This window comes from Pseudorasbora parva, chromosome 4 (assembly GCF_024679245.1).
Source record: "Pseudorasbora parva isolate DD20220531a chromosome 4, ASM2467924v1, whole genome shotgun sequence".
Taxonomy (NCBI): domain Eukaryota; kingdom Metazoa; phylum Chordata; class Actinopteri; order Cypriniformes; family Gobionidae; genus Pseudorasbora; species Pseudorasbora parva.
The window spans coordinates 47,939,457-47,964,037 of record NC_090175.1 but is presented as its reverse complement, the minus strand read 5'-3'; the positions used below and the strand labels follow the sequence as shown (position 1 = coordinate 47,964,037).

Genomic DNA, 24,581 nt, shown 5'->3' with positions numbered 1-24,581 from the left:
ACTGCGATGCACTGTGTAATCTGACACTTCAAACTTGTATTGAATACAAACCGCAAACACTGTATTCATCGCAAACTTGTGTGGTTGCAGCGACAGTTCTCAACCTGTGGTTAAAAGTTCCTTGTTTGCTTCACATGTGGACTTAATAAATCCTTATCCTGAGCAAAATAAGCAAGCTGACATTTAGTGCAATCTATATATGCCGGCTGAGAAAAATAAGAATTAGTGTTAAAGGGGGGGTGAAATGCTGTTTCATGCATACTGAGCTTTTTACACTGTTAAAGACTTGGATTCCCATCCTAAACATAGACAAAGTTTCAAAAACTAATGTTGGACGTTTGATGGAGTATTTCTGTGTCAAAAATACTCCTTCCGGTTTCTCACAAGTTTCGGAGAGTTTTTTTCCGAGTATGGGTCGACTTGACGTTAATAGAGCGGAAGGTCCTTGTATGGGCTGTACGGGCTCTTCTCCCGGTAGGGTGCGCGCGCGTGACTAGAGCGAGAGAGGAAATGCACGCCCATTAACACTATCTCAGCTGCAGATCCACTCATCTGAGCAACACTTATGTTGTTATAGTCCGCGCCGCGCTCCACTTTATTCCTATGGGTGACGTTGAGCGACTTCAACGCTTCAGCACAGCATTCCGGGAAGGCAGCGCTGCATTTGAACCGATTTGAATGCAGAAATGACGGGGAAGCTTCACAACATCGTGGATTTCCACGGTCACTGCTGTCAGGACTTCACCAAATCATACCAAAGAAGTGTGTTTTTGACGGAGCGGTCCCAGCGATAAAGGTTCGGTCCTGCTTTGGAAGCAGCTGGTGAGTAAAACTGCTTCAAATGTCTCTGCTATTGGCTACCGTCGCATGAGTAAACATCAGTAAACGACACGATCGCGTGCTTCGTCATTCAAATGCGCTAACGGTTACTCCATTGCTGTTCTCTGTATAACGTTACACTAGTCTGACGTGCAAAACCGTTTTGTTTGCTACTGCTAAGGTTTAGTCGCATACAATAGTCCATAAACCGAATCATGTCCTCATAAACTGCGAGTAAAGATACAAATGTTGACAGGCCACTTAATACAGTACATACCACAGAGACGGACGTCCTGCTGTTGCTGTTTCTCCTGTTCAATTTATTTCAGCCTCAGTTTTGATTCTGGATCATTATCTGTATTAGCTGAGATAGCCATGGGTTTCTCCACGCTTGAGGACGTCACCGCTTTGTTCGCGATCGTCATTCTTTAGCTCCGCCCACACGATACGCCTCCAGCCGCTCGTTTTTTTCCGGAAAGACTCTGTACAGCCTATATTTCTCTTATAAATATAATAAAACTAAAGACTTTTCGGAGATATGAAGGATGCAATACTACTCTATAGGTACTCAAGATTGACAGAAACTGAGCAACCCCCCTTTAAGGCAAACATAATTTAAGGCAAAAATCTAGCATGAATTCGATCTCAAATTAATTCATTAAAAGCAGTTATTACTCCACCATCTGCTTGACATCACTAACCAACGTAGTTGAACGACAGATATGCGACAATAGGGTTTCAGGAAACAGTTGTGACTAGCTAGTTGACTTCTTCAAAGATCAACTATACAACGTACTATGGTAGTAAAGCAGTGAGAATTGTCGTTGTACGGGAAACGCACCCCAGAATAGTCAAATAAATGTATGTCTACAAATCAACCACTGCAAACAACAATTAATTGTGATTTATTTTTTAATTGCAGTTATTGCTAATTTTAACAATGGAAAGTAATCTGCAACAACAATAATGTGCATAGTTCTGATCTACTGTCTTAACATACCATCTCATTCTTAATCATAATATAGTGCATTTTTATTATCGAAGGCTATATGCTTTATATGTAGCTCTGTCTGACACATTTTGTATCGAGGGTCCCCACTCCATGTCTCTATCGCCTAAGGGGTCCTTGTCCTGAAATACAGTGAAGACGTTTTTTGACCTTTTTAAAATTTGAAAGCTGTATTGGCTATTCACTTTTGTTATGTAAAGAACAGCCTGGACATTCTGCAAAAGTTCTATTGTATTTAATGGGGTGGGGAATCTGCAACGGAAGGAACTGAAACCATTCATTCTACATTTCAGAGGATCCTTTTGGTACTTTCCATTCAGGATAAAAACCTGTTCAGTGCGATTCACTGGAATGGGTGTCACAGCATGACCTATCATGATATACTATTGTACCCGTGTAAGTGGCAAGTTCCTATATTATTCATGATATCCATCCTTTTCCCTTTAAATGGAATTCTTTTTCCAAGTATTGCTGACTCATAACTGCAGATAGGCAAATTATGCTCAAAGGAATTTCATAAGAATTATGCTATTGTTATTGGTGCTATCAATCACAATGATTGTTATAGCCATCAATGACTGACACCTCAGGAATGTCTGGGTTTTATTGTAAACCTTTGAGCGTTATGGACAGGTGACCTGTGGCTATGTTAAGAATGTCAGCGTGTTGCAGATTAATGAAAAATGACTTTGACTGCAAAAACATTTACACATTTTCAGTAACAGATATGGATACCTAAGAACTTATAAAACTGCACACAATTCACATATAGCTGAAAGGTTTGGTCAAGAAAATAAATAAATAAAAAATTATAGCCTATACACAAAGACAGCCTGCTGTAACAAAATTCTTTACAATACACAATGCTCACAACAATAAATAAAATGTTAGGTAGTGAACTAATCAAGTTCATAAAGTGCAGATGAAGGATGTAGTACAACTTTGTTTGGAAAATACAGACTTTGTCAAATGAACAGATATTACTTATAAGATTATATTAATATTAGCTTATTCACAAATGTAAACATGTCTATTTTTAGTACCAGACTAGACTACAAAAGTAGCATGTTGAAATAAGTGGCAGATGACTAGTAGTTCATGCTGTACAAGCTGATTTCTGATGTTTATCTGGGGGAGAAGAATACATTATTAATATACATATTTAACAATGCTGTTCTTTATGACAATTAATGTGGTCCTGATAGAAAGTAATATTTTTCTGCTTACCATTTAACTTAGTGTGAAGGTAGAAGGCAATAATGACAATACTGAAGATAAACACGACCAACATTGGAATTATATACTTTCTTAATGTGGCATTTTCTGTGAAACAAAAATATTTGATAAAGAACATGGTTTCATTTAAAAATATGAAAATGCATCTTGTTTGGCTAAATGGAATTACAATGCTTGCTTATTTTATTATTGGCTCATGCTGTTTTTAATCCACTAACCAACAACCACCCAAACACTTTCATTTCATAAGTCGAATCAATTTACCTTTATTATAACCATCAGGCACATAAGTGTGCAAACTCTTCTCCACACTGTCACTCTTAGCCAAACATTCCACGTGCTTCCCACGGAACTGTGACAGTGGAAGTGTGATGTTACTTGTAATGGTAGTTGAACTGTCTTCGTTGAGATTTGTGAAATTATTTGACCGGAAGTTGTTAATCTCTTTCTCTGAGGATTTCCACTGGATTGTGGGAGTTGGTTTGCCAGTTGCTGAGCATGAGACTACAACATCTGGATCAGAAGTGAGTGAAGGGTTCACTTTCGTTGTTATTTCTGAGATACCTGGAAAATACCAGCAACATAAATTACAATCTTTTAGCACTAATCAATACACAGTGTGATAGTCAAAGCTCAAAATGTCTATTAAAGTTCACAATATACGGTCTTAACCCGAAGAGCTGACACTTGCTTTCATTTTTCTGGAACTGGAAACTGCAATTACACATGCAGAAGGAGCAGAATAACCTCTGAGGGAGAGGTTCTGACAGACCAATCACAGTGCTTGTGTGTAGAATGGATGCATTGTTACATTTGTCTGTGTTCTACATACAGCCTATATGAAAGGGAATTCATATATCTGACTGCTTGTATTCATTGGAAAAATTTAGCCATGTGCAATTTATTGAAAATGATGCATCAACATATCGAATCGAATCGTAAGACCAGTGACGAATTAAACCCCTAGAACCTATGTTTGTAACAAATTTGCATGATGCCAGCATATGGTCTTCATTAGCTGCCTGTGTATAATGTCTACTTTGATCCTCAAACACTAGATGAAGCAGAGGTCTACATACTACAGGTTGATAGAAGAGCTGTTTTCTGTGCTGTGATTTTGCATGCACTTCCAAAAGATGCGGATATGTTGAGTCAGTAAAACTGATGCCATTGTTACTTTTTGTACTATACAAGTGCTGAGGAAGCCTCCGTAGTTGAAATACAAATATGGTAAAGGGTAGCCTGACAAGCCAGACCCACATCAAGATGTTTGGTCTGGAAACTCACCATTGACAGGGCTCAATCCGAGGGGCGGATAAACGGTTGTCTTTCAAACTCCCTCTGCACGTGATAGGATAGCGCAACACCAACCAGAGCAACGAAGGTGAAACGGAGCTTGTTGATAGATTAAACATTCACCATATCCGGTCGGCTAAACTCCGAACACATCTTCCCTTTTTAAGAATGACTTCAGTGCCGTTCTTTGTTCTTTTCTCAGAGAAAAGCTTAACTCCAAGTCTTCCAGAATCGCAGTCAAAGCCTATTCGAAAGAGCGCCGCCGTTCGCCAGTTTCTGTGTTTACTAGACAACAGAAGCACGCAAACGCAACTCGGCCGTCGTCATTATGGCCCCGCCCGCCGACTCTATACACGATGTGATTGGCCCGTCCAGATTGTGAGGAATACAGCTCAGAAGGGTATTGAGAGTTCCTAGACGACACTCGCGGGCAGATTAAATTTGCTGCCGCTAGGGTGCGTCTAGATTTCTAGGATAGGTAAAGGGCATATTGGTTCCAAAACATGATGTAAGTGGTAGAACAATCACAATAGACTGGGCCACTGACCAATCAGAGCAGAGTAGACTATAAAGATTATAAAAGACGAGTTTAGATAGATTGAATCCTCCAAAAGAGGTGATTCTACAATGTATGTAATGAGAAAATTAAAGTTTTTTTTATATGCATGTAAATCTATTTTAGGAGACTTCCAAAACACAACTTTTTGCTATTTGCACAGGATTAGTATTATTTAGGGACCTCTGTGATTTAGAAATTACTCCCCCACATCTGAGTTTTGCGTGGCACATTTGCACGGGATAAGCGAAGCCTGTGATTTTACTTGAATTTACTGACTTTTCTCCCGGATATGTCAAGATTGTAAATGTGTTTTTTTTGGTTAAAGATATAGCTGTATGAAATCATAAACAGTCATATGCATCGATATAATTTTGAAGAAAATAATTTTTAGAGAAAAGACGCAACAGTTAAAAACTGACCTGATCAGCGGCAGGAGTCAGATTTGATTTATCATGAGTGTAAAGCTGACAATATACGGCAGAAGATTCAGTTTCAACGCTAAATGTAAACGCGCTCATTCAAGTGAGCTTGTCGTTGTACTGTTCTGTTGTTATGGTTTTCATTAAGAATAGTATTGATATTAATATTAAACACACCCTTCAATCAGTTTGTACTTATTCTAAAGTGAAAGTAATCCGGCGGCCGCACAGGAATTCATAACGGTGCGAATTATGAATGAAGCTTCATTCTTCGTAAAAGATAAAAATAGAAATGCGCACAGGAAATAAAAACCTTGCAAAAATGATATGCGATCCACCTAATCCTGGCAAAATCACAGAGATGTCGATTCGCACAGGACTACTATCATCACAGGACCTTGGTGTTCAGCGAAATATGGTAGGTAATTTGCGGGGGAATTACTTTACAAATTACTTAAAATTAATTAAATAAGATCACCGACATTCTTTGCAATTATTACAAATCACCAGAGGCCCCCAGATAATACTAGTCCCGTGCAAATAGGGCTTAAGAAACTTTAAAATAGCATTACTGGGGCACTTTTCCAGTGGAAAAAGATAATTTAACCCATCAACTTTATGCCGCCAATAATGTGAAATGTAAGTTGTCCCCATGGGAACCTGCCATTGTCCTGTTATATGCCATTAATGGCTTTATACCGCCATTTAAAAATTGCAAAACAAATATCAAACCAGTTTTGGCAAAAATATATTGTATAAAACTATACATTTAAAAAACATGTGACCTTCCCCAAAACGTTATGTTTTAGTCTTAAAAACAGATCTTTTTTAATCCCCAAACTCAGTCCTGGAGGGCCGCGGTCCTGCAGAGTTTAGCTCCAACCCCAATAAAACACACCTGAACCAGCTAATCAATGCCTTTATAGGACCTCGTAAGACATTTATTAGCTGGTTCAGGTGTGCTTGATTGGGGTTGGAGCTAAACTCTGCAGGACAGCGGCCCTCCAGGACCGAGTCTGGGGACCTGTAATCTAAAATCTGAGATGAGATTTCCCTTGGTTTGGTTGCAGGTATTTATTTACCTACCTTTAACAGTGAGGCAAAAGGTTTTTCGTTTGGGTCCTGATGGATACACTTTAAAGGAACAAATGTAGCAAGCCTCATCTTCAAATGTCGTGTTTTTGATCTCAATAGATGTTGAATTAAATGAGGCCAGAGTGAAAGTGACTTTTCCGACATACTCCTTATCCACATTATCCTTGAACTGTTCGCTGAATGTAGCCAGAGTTTGCACACTTTCATCAGCGCGTACCCGCTGCCAGGTGACATGTTTGACTCCAGACGCGAACGGCAGCGTGCAAGAGAATGAAGCATCCTGACCAAACGCAACATCTGTGTCTCCTTGTGATATAATATCTGAAAGGTAAGCTGTGGAATAAAGAAAATAAGTTGTTATAAGCCTCCCACCATCTCCATCCAGTTTAGAAACATCCAGCCAGAGTAGTTTCAGATTTAGCCATAAAAATCAATTACAGACCTCTTCTGAGCAAACTTAATATGATAAGAAGCCGCCGCATGTCTAATATGTTCTGCTTTCTATCTATGAGCAGATGCATATATAGCTTATCTGGGGCACCCCCCCAACTTCCAGTAAGGATACAAAAAGAAAAAGGGAAATTTTGTTATTAGCTTCCAAACTCATCTCAATAGTAAAACATGTCACCTGAGCTTGTTTGGAGCGTTATGTTTTGTTTTTTTTATGGCAGACTAATGTTTGATTCAAAAATAAAAGTGCAAATCCTTCTTTCTGTTTTCAGTGAAACTTGACTAAACGGTGAAAGGAACACAATTCAGACATGCATTCAAAAAATGTTTGCATAATGTGAATAATATGAATATCTTTGAGAAAGTCTTTTAAATGGTTTCAGTTTACATACACTACCATTCAATTCTTTTGTTTATATTTTCTTTTTTGAAGACAAAGAATCCTGAAAATATGCAACATGGTTTCCACAAAAATATTAAGCACCTTATGGTTCTATGAAATGCACATCATAAGACGTTTTTTGTGCACCAATTCAGCATATTAGAATGATTTCTGAAGGATCAAGTGAGATCCTAGTGATACATTACGGTGTTGTTTTAAATTATAAAAATCATTTTACACACTACTACCGTTTTTACTGAATAAAGGCAGCCTGTGTGAGCATACGAGACTTATTCTAATATTATAATTATTATTCTAATTCCCGGGAGCTTTGTCGCTGTAACCGATAACAGGTGTGTTGTCATTGCTGCTATCAGGTTCAGTAACGTTACCCCACCAACTACACTAGTTAGTGCACTCATTTAATTGATGTTGCTTTGAACTCTTATGAACTTTTGCATGTTAGTAACACAAGGTATCATTTGTCTATTTAACGTTATCTAGAAAATGTTTGAGTAATTTCCGGGATTTTCGGCCAGGGTTATCCCGGACTTTCCACAGAAATAAACAATGGGCTAACTTACATGTGACTTCTGACTCATGATAAAAATCACTTCCGCTTTTAAAAGTATGCTACTTAGCCATGTAAGTTAATGTTTCTATACCAGATAATCTCAATAAAGTCTAGGTTTCCACTATTAGGCTAATTCGGCGATTGAGCAATATATTAAGGATGTAACGTTAAATGAAAACTTTGGACTGACTTGCCTCCTAAGTTTCGCAATCAATCCACAATCAGAGGTAATGCAAGGTGTTCTTACTGAGTGTAGTAATCCAGAACACATAATGATGCGTTTCTATGTATAACACACAAGATAAAAAAAAACTGCGTGTGATTCATTGAGTTTCGGCTAGCACATGATTAGAAGCAAATGAGAGAACGCGGAATATTTTATGACTGCACAGATGCCTAGAGGATTAGCCTAAGCCTACTGTCAAAATAAAAGCCTCCTTTTTTATAAATCCGCAGGCTCTGAAATACTTTCACTTTGCCTCCTAATGTCTTCGATACACGATATAGCTTCATTTTCCGTTCAGATTTGTGCTAATAAGTATTAATTTAACAGTAATGAAACGTATCTAATATTGCTGATTTATTGAGGCTTCCCATTTAAATGTTTTGTTTAAATGGCTGTAAACCAGTATGGGTGTCTTGTCATGGCATTGGGTCATCATATTGATGGTGGTTGTTGAGGAATCTCGAGATTCCCCCCTTCCATGTAAAGCGCTTTGAGTACCCAGAAAAGCAATATATAAATGTAACAAATTATTATTATTTTTTTTATATAATTTTACAAAATGTTATATAATATTACAATATGTGTCAATTAAAGTAGTTAGTTAATTTGTAGTTAATTATGTCAAGTACACAGGGTGCAAACAAACAGTAAGTGTATTCGAAAGTGTTACAAAACTTCTCATCTAATAAACCGTATACTTCTGAACAAAAAAATTAATTTAGGTTTTGAGTAGCCTAGATATCAAATTAAACAACATCTATTGACAGATAAATAAATTAAGCCAAATGTGAAATTACTCACAACTATGCCACCTCCTGTATAGAAATGTAACCCCTTTTTAATTAGTGTTACAGCCGTACAAAATGGAACTCTCTTTGCCTCTTTTTCAATGCATCTTATCACTAAATTATGTGTTTGTTATAATTTTGTGCAAGTTGTTTATGCAATTAAACCGCTCTTTTTTATTTATTTATTTTTATTTATTTTTTTTGCAGTTGAGAGGTGACATAAATTTACATTTTTGCATATGTTAATAGGCTATTGTAATTTGATTGTGCCGGAGGCAGATCAAACTCGCCATAATCTTAAAATGTTCTAATCTTTTAATTGCAATTGTTCATTTAAATCTTTGTAAAAAAAAAAAAAAAATTGAAATCTGTTAGAACTTTTATATTATATATATATATATATATATATATATATATATATATATATATATATATATATATATATATATATATATATATATATATATATATAATATAATATTGATTTATTTTTTATTAAAAAGGTTAAAGTTAAGAGGCTATATGGTTATGATCAGTGATTACCAGTCAACTTTGTTCCCCCCACAGTTACAGGAATGAAGTGTCAAATATTGCACAAGTTACTGTTAGTGTTTATTTACTGTCATTAAAGGGGAACTTCACTCATGTAGTAAAACAGAAAATACCTTACACACAAACAAACCTACCATGTCACATGCGTCTTGTATTTTGTACTTAATGTGAAAGTGTGTGGACTGTTGTTGTTGTTTTTTTCAGATGTTGATTCGTTTTGTTTTTCTCATGCCAGTCAGTATGCAAAATAACATTTTATCATTATGTTCCCATATTCTGAGCTGCCAAATGAATTCTGTAAGCCCATGAATAAATCAGTGTACACTAAGTGTGTGACCCACCCGTCAAATAGTTGAATAAGCAAAAAATGTTGGAAAACTGAACTGTGTGTGTGTGGTTTCACTTTGTGTTAGGCTAACTGTATATTAATCATGCAGTACAGTGAGTGCCTACTGACTGCTTAAATGACTTTGTCAAGCTTTTGGTAAATTTGGAGACGATATAAACTAAAAAATATAAAAATGGTATTAGCAATCAAGTAGGTATGGTCAACCAGCTTCGTATTAATAATATTGATAAACAGGCTAAATGTTAAAATTATATTTCATAGCATTATGATTTTTAAAATGTTCCACTCACTAGCCAAAGCACAGCAGGATTTTCAGCATGCGTCGATTAAACCGGTAGCGACATCTGCTGGACGGAAGCCGTTAGTACTTTTATGAGCGCCAGTGCAGGCGTTTTAATATTCCACTGGGCTGTTACCTATTAATAGATCGTATGACCACATTCTCCCCGCAGAGATATAAGGAGCCCATTTTAGAAGATATGTAGGTTGGCAGAGGTCATTTATTCAATCATTCATTCATTTCTCATTGTATTTCTCAAGACCAGTATCACGTATCTCATTGTTTGTGTTTCTGTAGACGCATCGCTGCCTGGCACCAAGACGTGTTTTCGGTGATGGTGACTTTGTGATAGGTCGTCTCGAAGGGTGGAGAAAAGGTGCTCACCAAATAATTAACCATCGACATCGTGCTCTGATCACTGCATTGAAAGATTATGAGCAGCAGCAGACTTTATATACGACTGCAATCATGTCGTTTTTATTCCGGTGGTTTGAGAGCGAAATATCACCGGACCCTGGACAGGATCGAGTTAATGCTGCCTCCTAAATTAAGACCTGTCTACAACCATCCTGCTGGTAAAGAAATTACTCTCCTGTCTAAAGAAACACATTTGTTTGATTAATGTGTTATGTATTATATTCTTTGCTTTTCTTTTCTTTTCTTATGTAATGTTATTAATGATGTTTATCATGGGGTCATACAGTGGCCCAAAAAGAATTTGCACACATTTAAATCAATTTTTGATAAAGAAAGATGGCACAAGCACATCTTTCATGCAAGCATTTCACAGTTTAGGATGTAAAGCAAATTATAGACTACATTTATAAACTAGATGTTAGTTGAAAACATCACATGGACTACATAAATGAACTTCATACATCCATAATAACCTTGGGAATACAAAATGGCTCGGCAAGCTGTTAGTCCCGAGAAAAGATAGGGTAATTTGTTTGCAGCTGCAGTTTTTTTTGTTTTGTTTTTTGTTGTTGTTGCCTCAATTCATACATTTTAAGCCTGATTTAAGTATTAAAATACTTTTAGGGCCTGGCTCGGACAGTTTGAATGAGTCTTATGTGCATCTTTCTGTCCCACTATTGTGTTGTGTGGTGTCCTGTCCACCATAACCACCTTATCCTGGGCTGCATCAGAAACCACACACTCTCGAGTGTGTACATATTTGAACTTCACAACTAAAAAAGTATGTTGTGTATATTATGTGTGTGTAGAATAAATTTAATCTGGACATGTTGCCTTATCATGTGTCCTACCAGTGTCATTTGCGCCGCATCACCTACATTCATAAATCCTTTCCCGTGGCCTCATGGGATAGTAAAGTGTCCATCGTATGCACATGTAAGAATCTCGCCAGAAGAAGTAGGTCATCTGGGTACTTTCTGCCTACTCTTTTATGAGTACTGTGATTTCGGTCATACTACTTTTGTCACATATTATTTTGCATACTATATAGTAGAAAAGTATGTGTATTATTATTATTATTATTATTATTATTTTATTTATTTTTTGTTCTTTCCAGAGATCTTGATGGAGTTGTTGGTCCCTGTACTGTTGATGTAAGGGTATGCTGACATGACAACAATGTACTAAAAACTGAAAAGTTATTTCTTTGTGTCTTTGCTTTGTCAAAAAGATCCCAGTTCACACGGATTCACGAAAACGAATAAAATCGCTGTTATTCATGTCAGGCCAGTAGTTGGCGAGGTCACTTTGTAAAGAAACACTATGCTTATATACTGAACATGTAATATGCATGTCATGACATCACCATTTTCACATGTTTGTGTTTTCAGGTCCCCAAAACGTTGTACATGAATGGCCATAATGCATAAAAAGTTTTCTGACTGTAGTTGAAAATGGTGTTGTGTAAATGGCCCCTAAATTTGTAAATTTGTGAAAACTGTGACATCATGCGCATTGTGTATTTACGTGTTCAGTCTATCTATAGGCATGTAGTGACATCGCCAACTGGCGTGTATAATACAGCATTTTTAGTCGTTTCCATGGCTTCTTGTGAAAAGGGATAATTTTGATAACGCTGTCTTTACGCAAAAAGCACAAAGCAAAATGTTATCGTTTTTTTGTAAATTGTTGTTGTGTAAATGTACCCATAAAGTTTAAATTATCAAACTATTCCAATGATCCTGGGTTATAACTTTTTTTATCATATACTGCATATATACTGGAGAGCATCAAATAAAAATACAAATGAAACGACAGTAGCATTTTATAGAGCAATTAATTGTTAAAATATTGTGCTCTCGATTAAAACACCCATGTGATCTTATTCCTAAATGACAACAATTTGGCTATGTGACTGTCTATTAAACATTTGATAAGTATGATCACAGTGGACATTAAAATCTGCAGTCTTTTCAGCCACATTTTCAGCCAAAAAAAAAAAAAAAAGTATAGTTCGGATGTCTATGGTAGCCATCTAAATGAGGATTGTATCAATTTCATTGCCGCACCAGTACGTGGCCACAAGTGACAGTTATTTGAAGGTATTTGTCATTAAATCATTCATTCAAGAGATTTGTTCGAAAATGCTGATTCATCCAATAATGAAACATATGAAGTCTTTATGAGGGAGTCATTGAATCAATCATTCATTCATTCATTCATTCATTCATTCATTTAATTGACATTAATTAAAATTAAAATTGTGATTCTCAGTTTTTCCATAATCGTGCAGCTCTAGCACTGTCATCATTTTTCACAAGATCTGTTCTTTTTTTCCTCAGGGCCAAAGACGGTTTTCTTCTGGGCACCTGTTTTTAAATGGGTGAGTTGTTTTCACCTCAGTTTAAATATTAAAAAAAAAACACAAATATTAAAATACAGCACTCAACACCACCTTTTGCCAACTTCTGTTTTTACATTTTTGCAATTCTAAGGCTAAATTACACATTATTTTGGCCTTGGATGTTTCTGCTTTAGTTAATTATAGAGAATGCAATGAAAATGGCTAGTTATAGTAGGCAATAGTTCATCATTTACACTCCCCCATGCATTTTAAACCCATTCTTTCTTCGTTGGAACACAAAAGGAGATAAAAGTAGCAGAATGCTGTTGCTCTTTGTATACAAGAAAGCACACCTGGCAAGCAAAGTTTTTAAGGCGTAACTTAAATTTCTATCCAGTCCTTACACAAAAGAGTTTATAGCTTTGTAAGATTTACAATGTAGTGTGAAAGTTGCATGGACTATTTGCATTATATGTTCATTATAACATTTATTACATGGACAACATGACATCATGACTTTGCGTAAACATACATGCCACTTTCTAAAGCCAAGTGGCATGTTATCTGTACGCATTTTGAGCTATCTGCGTATACGCCATGTGATTCCGCCAACCTGATCTCACAGAATGGATATTTAAGTTAACAAATTGGCAGTGCATATTTTGCAATTTGAAATGTTGTAATGCTGCAGTAAATGCAATCATATCATGAATGATCTGCTAAACAAGGCCTTATGGCAAGCTCATGCTTGTTTGCCCTTTCTTTCCACATGCAGGGTTTAGTTGTCGCTGGATTTTCTGATATGACCAGGCCACCAGAAAAGCTCAGTCTGTCTCAGTCCTGCGTCATCACAGCCACAGGTACTTGTTCAAGGTGGAGCGACAGAGACATGCTTGAAGTTGTTTGGCCAAGATTTAACAACATCAGTAGCTGTTGTCAGTGTTCTCTAGATTAGAATATCTCATCTAAAGCCTCATAGTAACCTGAGATTAGTTTGGCTGAAAATAGAAAATGAAATGATCTCAGGAAACTAAATACCTGAGCAGTCGATCCAATTTGACTGTCAAAAAAAAAAAAATCTCTCTGTGTCTTTTTCTGACTCTGAGAGAACATTTTTGACATTTTGTAGCCTTTATCTCTGCATAATTGTTAAAAAAAAATTGCTCATACTAGTACTACCATTCAGTAGCTCAAGTGTAATCTTGCCTTAAGTTTTAACCCATACTCTTAATATAACATTTCTAAAGGGTTGGTCCATCCAAAAAATTAAAATAGCCCATGATTTACTTACCCTCAAGTCATCCCAGGTGTATATGGCATTCTTCTTTCAGACCAATAAATTATATATAAAGTTATATTAAAAATGTCCTGGCTCTTCCAAACTTCATAATGGCAGGGACTGTTGCTTTGTTTTTGAATTCCATAAAAGTGCATATATCCATCATATAACTGCACCACACGGCTCTGGGGGATTAATACAGGCTTTATGAAGCCAAGTGGTGCAATTGTGTAAGAAAAATATCCATATTTAAAAAGTAATAAAGTAAATGATCTGGCTTCCAACCAGAAAATTCTTACACAAATGCTTAGCTTTAGAAGGCATTTATTAACCCCCCGGAGCAGTTATATTATAGCCTAGAAATCTAGACGCACCCTAGCAGCAGCAAATCTAATCTGCCCGCGAGTGTCGTCTAGCAACTCTCAATACTCTTCTGAGCTGTAAACGCCAAACCCTGGTAGCGCCAATCACATTGTGTATAGAGTTGGTGGGCAGGGCTTAACATAATGACGACGGCCGAGTTGCGTTTGCGTGCTTCTAGTAAACACAGAAACTGGCGAACGGCGGTCTTTCGAATCAGCTTTGTCCGAGACTCTGGAAGACTTGGAGTTAAGCTTTTCTCTGAGAAAAGAACGGCACTGAAGTCATTCTTAAGAGGGGAAGATGTGTTCGGAGTTTAGCCGACCGGATACGGCGAATGTTTAAACTATCAACAAGCTCTGTTTCACCTTCGTTGCTCTGGTTGGTGTAGAGCTATCCTATCGCGTGCAGAGGGAGTTTGAAAGACAACCGTTTATCCCGCCCCTCGGATTGAGCCCTGTCTATGGTGAGTTTCCAGACCAAACATCTTGATGTGGGTCTGGCTGGTCAGGCTAGTTATATAGATGCGCTTTTATGGACTTCAAAAAAACGGAGCAAAAATCACTGCCATTATAACGCTTGGAAGAGCCAGGACATCTTTAATATAACTGATTTAATAGTCTGAAAGAAGACTGTCATATGACTTGAGGATGAGTGAATCATGGGCTAATTTTCATTTTTGGATGAACTATCCCTTTAACCCACATGTGTAAAGTTACCCACACAAATCGTTGATTCCGCAATGAGGATTTTATTTCAACACAGCATCTCTCTTGTTTATTTCCAGGATTAATTTGGTCAAGGTACTGCTTGGTGATCATTCCCAAGAACTGGGCTCTGTTTGCCGTTAACTTCTTCCTGGGCATATGTGGAAGCACCCAGCTCATAAGAATATGGAGGTTAGTCATTACGAGTTCTGTTCTAAGGTCAGCTTTGTTTACTACCATCTGTCTAAATACACACAGGAGACAAGCTTAGTCGTGGGGTTAAGCTGCAAAGACTTTGAGTTCAATGGTTTGGAGTTCAACAAGATACTAACAAAAAGTACATAGGGACAGATTTACTAACTAACTACCGGTAACTAACTAACTAACTTACCCTTTTTGGCTTTTACAGCTGAACTTACAGCATATACATTTGTAGGAGTTTCCCTTTCAGAAGCAAAATTTATTGGAGGAGAGTATTTAAATGATTCATGCGAGGTGATTTACTAAAGTCTGCATTAGTCAATTTACTGGTATTTGCACTATTATGTACCACCCAAAAAAGCCTGACTAACTGGTAGAATGCTTTGGTCATTATGGAAATGACCCGGCTGTGTCTGTGTTCTTTAATTTGAGTGTCATCTGCAGATCACACGCAGAGCATTACACTCCCATCAGCACTTTAAAAATTGTGCTCTCACAATAATTTGCCATGTTTAGTCAATCTGGCTCTTAACTCTTTCCCTGCCAGCGTTTAAAAAAAAAAAGTTTTTTTTGACCATTTTCACCAGATTTTAATAGCCAATAGAATATTTTGCTTTATGAATATCTGAGACATATCCAGTGTTGGGGTAGTTATTTAAAAAAAAGTAAGTAGTTACTAGTTACTTCTGTAAATTGCAATGAGTACTTTACTAGTTACTGCATTTGAAAAGTAACTTCACTACTTATTACTTCACTTTCTCATTTTTAAATTAGAGTAGGCCTACATGGACAGACATCATAGCCCTATAATCACTTGGCCTGTCAGCAGTGTTTATTGTATAAATGTTTTCAAAATGACACGTAAACCCATATGAAATAACAATATCCCTGTCTGCACAAAGAAATATGCCTCATGTAAAATCCACAAACGGTCAATGAAAAATATAAAATAGGTCACTTTGTGTTTAAGAGAGAGATTAAACGTGATTTAAGGCCAATTATTTAAGATAGTTCGAAACTCGCTCATTTAAGTACACATTGTTTACATGGACAGAGCTAGAAAATAACGTAGAAGTGTTTAAAATGCAACGCCTAGTTCAATTGGAACGCCCTCTTTGGCTTGTTGTTGATGCAGTAAACTGAATGTATAAGGCAAGCTGACTGTTTAAATAAAAGCACTAAAATAAAAAGGTGCTGTTTATCTCTTAATCAGTGTAGGTTTTGCGGTTAAAATGCGTTATGCAAGTCTAGAGATGATATTTTTTTCATATTGAGTGCCTGCCGCGTCATGCACGATACTATGCAAACGTGTGGAAGAGATGCAAGCGCAATAGTCAAACCGGTAATCTGCCAGACCGGTAATGTTTACATTAAAAACGAAAGAAAAGTAGCGCAATGGAATAAATAAAAAAAAATCCTGCATTGTCGCATTTAATTGCCCCTCTCCACGCAATTAAGGTTGCATTTATTGCTATATTAACATGTAAGCTTACATTCTGTTTTCTTTCCAAATTATCACTGGACAGTAGAAAAGTGAAAATGTTCATCTAAAGTGAAAGTAATCTGAAGATCGCCATTGTCCCCGTCTCCCTCTCTCTTCTCGCAACAGGAGCTACGTCACTCAAATTGATCTCTATGGCAACGTTGCCCAGGCAAGCACACGCAGCGCATGCACGAAGCACGTAAACAGATCAAGACTTCACACACAGGAAAACACGACTCGGGTAACGCACGAAAGCGCGTTCCTATAGTCTAGTAAAGTAGTGTAGTTACCTATATTTTTAGTGTAATGCTTTACTTTACTTCGTTACTCAAAAAAGTAATATCGTTACTGTAATTCGTTACTTTGTAACTCATTACCCCCAACACTGGACATATCGAAAGAAAGAGATGACCCTCTTCTTTTCATAAAAAAGCAACATTTTGAACAAAAGAGAATCACGTTTTTGTGAAAGACTACATCCAGATCAAATTCAGAGTGACGATCAAACACAGATGGAGGAGATCGAGTCCGTCAACACCCCTAATGCTTGCACAGTCCTGTAGATTGTCCTGGGGCCACATTTCATTCACTAACATTAGTTTAATGTTTAATGTTAATGATCATTTTATTTTTCATTACATACGATAGATTACATACGATCGCTTGTTTTACTGTGTCTTTCTCGCGTGTTTTTATCAGGAGATTCAGTACTCATTCAGAAGATGCATAATAGCGCCCCCTAGCGCCTGACAGTGAAAACATGGAAAATTCCGTTTTTGGCCTGGAAGCACAAATAATGTAGCCTAGAAATCTAGACGCACCCTAGCGGCAGCAAATCTAATCTACCTGTGAGTGTCGTCTAGCAACTCTCAATACCCTTCTGAGCTGTAAACGCCAAGCTCTTGACGGGCCAATCACATCGTGTATAGAGTCGGTGTGCGGGGCTTAACATAATGACGCCAGTTGCGCTTGCATGCTTCTAGTCAACACAGAAGCTGACGAACGGCGGTCATTCGAATCAGTTTAGCCGCCCGGATACAGCGAATGTTTAATCTATCAACGAGGTCCGTTTCACCTTCGTTGCTCTGGTTGATTGTATCGCTATCCTATCGCGTGCAGAGGGAGTTTGAAAGACAACCGTTTATCCCGCCCCTCAGAACCCTGTCAATGGTGAGTTTCCAGACCAAACATCTTTATGTGGGTTTGGCTTGTCAGGCTACAAATAATGGAAAATTCAGTGGGAAAGAGTTAAAGGATTAGTTCACTTCCAAATGAACCCCCATCTCATCCAAGATGTTCATGTATTTCTTCCGTCCAAAAGAAAAATACGTTTTTTTAAGGGAAAACATTCCAGGATTTTTCTCCATATAATGAACTTCAATGGCAATGGCAACAACTGGGTTTTAAATTTTTTTATTAAACCTCAAATGACTTATAAATGCGTGTTACATAATGTTATCACAACAAAACACCTTTTTTATCACACGGGCCCTGAGCCTACTATGTATTTAGTACCAATATTTACTCTTGATGAGGGACATTGTGTATCAAGGGTGTTTTTCAATTCAGTCACTGTTTACTGGTTGATTCCAATAGGAATTTAAACATGAAAATGTACAAAGTTGCATTCTTTTTATTATTTTTTCTTTTGCCCAAATTTATGGTACATAAATGTTTGTATTTAATGATGACACACATTCTTTCCATGAGTGTCGTCACGTGGCGAGTCACTCTTATGCTGATTTGGTATACCTGATGATTTTGGAAAGCAATTTATCATTCATGGAATGCAAAAAAAAAATTGTGGTGTTGTAATGCTAAACTTAATGGTAGAATTGTGTGTATTACAAGTACGAGGTGCAGGGACCCATTATGAGATGGTTAGGAATTGAACAAAATTTTGTGGTTCTGGTTCCATTCAAATTATTAAACTACGAATTAATTAAAAAAAAAATGTGGTAAGGAAAAATGCTCAATACTAGGGGTTAATTATCATTTAAATTTGAACATTTACGATTCTGCTTATTGATTCCTAATTTCAATTCCAATAAGGTAAAAAAAGAGCCTTATTGGAAAACATTTTATTGTAGCTGAATACCATGAACAAAGATCAACAGACTAGAAGCTTTTGCCTATGATTTAAAAATACCATAGCAAAAACAACTAGCCTAACTAATATCAATTTAAATCATTATTAAAGTTAATTATCTGTGATAAAAAAATAACAAATAAACAACTTGGCTAATGCACAAATGAATACAATTGAACAAAGATATTATTGAAATAAACATTTTCAGGTATTCAGGTAAAGAAACTGTAATGTAAAATAAATGTAAAATAACTGCACTTACACATAATTATAGCCTATATTTTATTAATATATTAATAGTTACAAAAGTAATTCTGTCTTTAGTATTACATTTTCTTGTCTTTTGTTTGCTTTACATGATCATAGAGATAGAATCAGGAAAATCTGCTGTCGCTTTGAGCAACAGAGATACTGTACTTACACATGCGTTTTCATCTTTTCAACTTTAAGAACTGTGTTCACGAGAATATTTTGACATTTTGTGGGCATGTGTCTATTCATGTGCTGTGCAAAAAGACGGTGGTTTCAAATAATATTAAACGCACACACAGGAACCAATAAGTGGAACCGAAATGCGTGTTTCTTTTCGAATCACCGGTATTATAATGGAACCGGTTTTCGAGAAGCATCCCTACCAAGCAAAGAGGTTCCTGGATCTCAATATCTTGTTTTTGGGCACTCAAGCATAGATTCATTGCCTATGTTGGTGGAGGTTGTGAAGGTGCCTTGTAATTGTGGTACATGAATTTTATGGGAAAAGATATAATACACCCTCATCTAGTAAGTCCAGTGGAAGGTGAAATGGAAGTAGTGGAGAGATTAGCACAGCTCTCAAGCCAGAGCCCTTCAGAGTATTACATGTAGGGTGTAGGGCTGGACGATATGGCCAAAATTCATATCACGATATTTTTCTTAATTTCGGTCGATACGATATAATTCCGATATCGATATGAACTATATAAAAGCTTTAGAAAAAACTACTAAGAACTGCCACAAAGGTATTTGCCAAGTCTATGAATAGTCCTCCTATAAAACTATATAATATTTTAGAAATAAAACCAGTACAAATAAATTAATGTTCACCTTTTATTTGTATTTAGCCTTTATATGAAAAAGAAATGTGAAATCAACATCAAAAAACATAAGACTCTCACTTTATTAATATTAATATCTTTAAGTTTAAACTATAACATAGGCTGATTATATTATTCTTAATATAGATTAAACAAAAGTGCTTCAGCCAGGATTCAGCCTGACTCAGAATATTCTAGCGGATGGATCTTCTTCAGATGGTGGATCTGCTTCACAGCGTACAGTGCTCCTATGCCGCAGACACAGTCTATTGAGCATTTTCTTTTAAGTTTTATATTTCAGTGAAGAACAATTCATAGCGCTCTATTTTCCATTATATGCAAAACTATAGCATATATGTAATGCTGCAGTTATTTAATTAAAAATGCAGTAAAAACGTAACACAGTGATATATTATTCTGATCTACATCATCTGTTCACTACGTGAATATACAGTAAAGTGTCATTTATTTCTGTGATCAAAGCTGAATTTATCATCATTACTCCAATCTTCAGTGTCACTAATTCTCATATTAGGATTTGATGCTCAACAAACATTTATGATTAACGTTATTATCAGTGTTGAAAACAGTTTTGTTGCTCATGATGCTCCTTCATTGCTTTCATATATTGTCGCAATCGTCTGACTGTCGTCATCACCTTTCAGCTCATAACGATTGTTTTCCTTCAGCTGCAGCTCCAGCGCGACAGTAAGTTTCTAAGAATCCGCTTTTGGATCTGTGAGAGCGTCCTCCTCATATTTAGATACGAATAAAATGACAGGTCATGCATAGATTATTTTTTTGTCTCTGAAATTAAATCTTGATGTATTCACGTTGGTTTCTATGTATACACTTGCCCGTGATCTCAAGAAGCGCGCAATCAACCGAGGTTAGAGAAAGCGGTCTTTAGCGTCCCAGTTAACTTGCCCGCTTGCCCTCGCTTCAGGTAACGCCGTTTCGAATCCCTCTCGGAGCGGGTCGACTAGGACCGGTGAGACCCAGTAAAAGTGCGGGGGATGAAAATACACTTTATTAAAAGTGCGGGGGACACGCGAACCACTTCCACCCCACTGAATTAACGTTAGTCTTTCTTCTCATCAACTATTTCTTTCTCCTTACTTGTGGAAGTTCGTTCAGTCACATTTGTGTTGCGGTCAGGGAAACTCTTTTTGTAGCTAAAACTTGCCGCGTTGGATCTATCAGCCTACTACTGCTGAGCACTGGCTGCGTTTCTGTGGTGTACGTCATCGCGCAAGTAGCCAATCATGTTCTGCTCTTTCTGACGGCTGCGCCCTGAACGTCAGTCAGTGAGGAATGCTGTAATATATTTATCGAAATATCGGAAATGTGTTTAAAAATCATATCACCGTTATTGAAAAAAATTATATCGCGATATATATTGATATTGAATTATTGTCCAGCCCTAGTAGGGTGCTTTCACACTTAGTTCGATTGCCTGGGCCGAACCCGAGTTCGATTGCTCCCCCTGCCCCCGCTGGACTGTGTTCATATTGACTTGCTCCCATCACTTTTAAATTTTTGTATTTGAACCGTTGGTTTTGTTACCAACGTTTCTGTACGTAATGGCACTTGTGTCTATCTGCCACGAATGCACTGCAAATGAAGACAAGCAGAAACACTAAAGAAAAGATCTACAACTCTCTGCTTGCAGTATGTCAGTGACGCTCGTCAGGTAAATGAGTGAAACACACACAAAACACACATTTTTATCAACTCGTATGTCATTAATAGTGGTTCACTTGCGCGATTTAGTGCAATTGCGTTCACATCAGCAGCGACCAGTGCCAGAGTTCACATGAACCGAACCTCTTTCGGAAGTCTTCGGTTCATGTGAACTCTGGTACGGTTCTCTGCTGATATGAACGCAATCGTATTAAATCACGGAATTAAACCGCTATTAATGACGTACGATTTGATAAAAATGTGTGTTTTGTGTGTGTTTCACTCATTTACCTGACGAGTGTCACTGACATACTGCAAGCAGAGAGCTCTAGATCTCATTTCTGCTCTTCTTTAGCGGTCTTTACAAGCAGCAACCTCCCGCGATCTCTCTTGAAGCCAATACGGAAGTAATGTAAACTGCAATTCATCGACTGGCCACTAGGGACATTCTCCAGAAGGGAGAAGAATCTTATTGAGCCCCATGTTAAAATCCACAACTTTTCAGCAGAAAAAAAACATGTTTACAGCCTGGTACAAATTGTGGTTTTGGCCTATATGTCTAATTTTATAACTGTGAGGGGGGTGATTTTATTATTATTTTTTTTATAACTCATTCGTTTACATTATATAATGCCTTAAAGTTCTGCATAATTAAGGGCATGGTTACTTTGAGTGACAGGTGGATAGCCCTTTATCCGCCATCTAGTCATTGCGTCACCTAAGCTCCGCCCGCATCCCGGATTTTTGCCCATTTTCTGTTATCCGGGAGTGACACGCGATGACCCTCACAAGATGGCAACGCCCAGCTCGCCCCTACTTTAAGCTTTAGAACGGCTTATGGGAATCCTATGGGTGATGTCATGGACACTACGTCCATATTTTTTTTACAGTCTATAGAATAGATAGATGCAAGTGTCATTACGTACTGAAGCTTTGGTAACAAAACGAACAGTTCAAAAACAAAAATATAAAAGTGATGGGAGCAACGCTATGCATTTCGCCGCTTTTAAGCTCGCTGTCGTTACTAAGCAACTGGATAAACAGCTGCTGCTTTGACACAAACGAAACCTGGTTCGGAACCAAATAATATAATATGAACACAGTCCAGTGGGGGAAGGGGGGAGCAATCGAACTCTGGTTCAGTCCAGGCAATCGAACCAAGTGTGAAAGCACCCACAGCGAGAGCGATCCATACTGAGCTCTCTGCTCACGGGAAGACGTGAAGTCCATGAAGACATGTTCCTGTTCCCAGCAACATACAGTTCATCTGGAAAGTATGTGGTGCTTCACTTTTTACACATTTTGTTGTTACAGTCTTATTCCAAAATGGATTAAATTCATAATTTTTACCCTATTTTATAAACAATACCTCATAATGACATTGTGGAAGAAGTTTGTTTGAAATCTTTGCAAATGTATTCTTAAAAAATCACAATATATATATATATAATCAATTTGCAAAGATTTCAAACAAACTTTTTGAGAATTGAGGAAAAAATATGATTTTAATCAATTGTGGAATAAGGCTGTAACATAACAAAATGTGGGAAGAGTCAAGCGCTGTGAATACTTTAGCGATGTTCTGTATAGTGTTTCTTCAGCATCTGTAGTGCTTTGGCTAAACCATTATGCATTCAAAAGGAGTGACGCACTTTGTATTTGTGTGTGTAGGTACAACCAACAGCTCAAGGAGAAAGGAGAGGAAGTGCAGCAGACTTGAAGTGCCACTGAAGTCTGACAGAAGTGGAGCGGTGATTGAAGTTTTGCTGTTTTTCAGTTACTGTAAAAGCAATGAATCAGCATTTTGCACACAGAATTCATGTTATATATCAAACAAATCTGTGTAAAATAGGTTTCACGTAAAATTGTGATGATGATTGCAATTCTGGTGTTCTTGATTGTATACTGTAGTGTTATTCTGGTTCATTTCTATAAATAACTCAGTTTAAAAGGAGTCATATAATAATAAAAATCTTGTTTTGTGCCAAGACTTACACCTCAAAGTAACGAGTTGTATTCCTCATTATTAGGTCACTTTGGATAAAAGCGGCTGCTAAATGAATAAATATAAATGACTTCTTTGTGTAACTGTGCAATACAAACAGCTAAGATCAGACTGAAATCTCCAGGGATATTGTTAAAAATAAGAACTCAAACGGTTTCTAATAAGTCAAGTTTTTTTTCTCAAAAGATTGAGTAATTTGACTCCTTTAAAAAAATAAAAAATATACTAATAGTCATATGACACAAACTAAAATCTGCATGAATGCACTGTATGCCATATCAATGTGTTTTTTGCAGATCAGATGAACAAAGGTAGTAAAGGCATTACCTGATCAGACACAGGAATAAAAAGACTTGTCCTTTTCGTGAACAGAACAGACACACAATGATAGAAAGACTGTTTTAAAGTGTTATTGCACATAATATTAATATATCTGTCAATGTATGCTGCAAAGTTGAATCAACACTGATTAATTGGACAAAAGACTGTTTTGTAATACCACATCTTTGCATTTTGAGTCAACGGTGCACTTTTCTCCGGAGCTGCATCCTACACACTGGGTTTCAATAACGCTTAAGGGTCATTAAGCACTGTACATTTCCAGACACTCCACTGCTAAATCAGGAATCAAGGGTGTATGACGAACACATGCACCATTTTGTTCCTTCATGCTATATTATACCAGTTAATCTCCTTTAAACCTGTTTTCAGTGTATCCTACACACTGACTCTAAATCAAGTACGCAAGGCGTTTAAATCATCCGTCTGTCTCAACTTATACGTCACACTTCACCTCTGCAGCCCACACTCTTGTCAGATGTGAAAAGCATAGAATAGAAATTCTGCTTTCTGCATTTATATGAACAAATGTTACAGCTGTATGAGTAATTTTATCAGATTTATGTT

At 37.1% G+C, this 24,581-nt stretch overlaps 2 protein-coding genes across 5 annotated transcripts; one reads left to right on the top strand and one right to left on the bottom strand.

Moving 5' to 3' along the window:
- Window positions 1-2,417: 2,417 nt before the first annotated feature.
- On the bottom strand, window positions 2,418-6,947 carry LOC137073487 (OX-2 membrane glycoprotein-like). The gene is made up of 5 exons (XM_067442056.1): window positions 6,876-6,947; window positions 6,425-6,766; window positions 3,329-3,628; window positions 3,056-3,151; window positions 2,418-2,956 (listed from the first exon to the last, which is right to left on the bottom strand). Exons 1-5 carry the CDS (start codon window positions 6,913-6,915, stop codon window positions 2,925-2,927), a joined length of 810 nt encoding a protein of 269 aa, XP_067298157.1. The 5' UTR covers window positions 6,916-6,947; the 3' UTR covers window positions 2,418-2,924.
- mpc2a (mitochondrial pyruvate carrier 2a) lies at window positions 6,622-23,673 on the top strand. Of its 4 annotated transcripts, none has more exons than XM_067442060.1 (6): window positions 6,622-6,761; window positions 10,332-10,609; window positions 12,794-12,834; window positions 13,571-13,655; window positions 15,222-15,333; window positions 23,342-23,673. In XM_067442060.1, exons 2-6 carry the CDS (start codon window positions 10,468-10,470, stop codon window positions 23,388-23,390), a joined length of 429 nt encoding a protein of 142 aa, XP_067298161.1. In that variant the 5' UTR covers window positions 6,622-6,761; window positions 10,332-10,467; the 3' UTR covers window positions 23,391-23,673. The 4 variants fall into 4 exon arrangements, with proteins under 4 accessions (XP_067298161.1, XP_067298158.1, XP_067298159.1 ...); XM_067442057.1 differs by lacking the exon at window positions 6,622-6,761 and adding an exon at window positions 10,100-10,235; XM_067442058.1 differs by lacking the exon at window positions 6,622-6,761 and adding an exon at window positions 10,135-10,249.
- Window positions 23,674-24,581: the final 908 nt, after the last annotated feature.

Coding starts and splice junctions, on each gene's coding strand:
- LOC137073487 (XM_067442056.1), bottom strand. CDS start 6,915: ATGCGGCGGCTTCTTATCATATTAAGTTTGCTCAGAAGAG. Junction 6,767..6,875: donor ATTAAGTTTGCTCAGAAGAG/GTCTGTAATTGA, acceptor TTTATTCCACAG/CTTACCTTTCAGATATTATA. Junction 3,629..6,424: donor CTTTTGCCTCACTGTTAAAG/GTAGGTAAATAA, acceptor GGTATTTTCCAG/GTATCTCAGAAATAACAACG.
- mpc2a (XM_067442060.1), top strand. CDS start 10,468: ATGAGCAGCAGCAGACTTTATATACGACTGCAATCATGTCGTTTTTAT. Junction 10,610..12,793: donor TGTCTACAACCATCCTGCTG/GTAAAGAAATTA, acceptor TTTTTTCCTCAG/GGCCAAAGACGGTTTTCTTC. Junction 13,656..15,221: donor CTGCGTCATCACAGCCACAG/GTACTTGTTCAA, acceptor GTTTATTTCCAG/GATTAATTTGGTCAAGGTAC.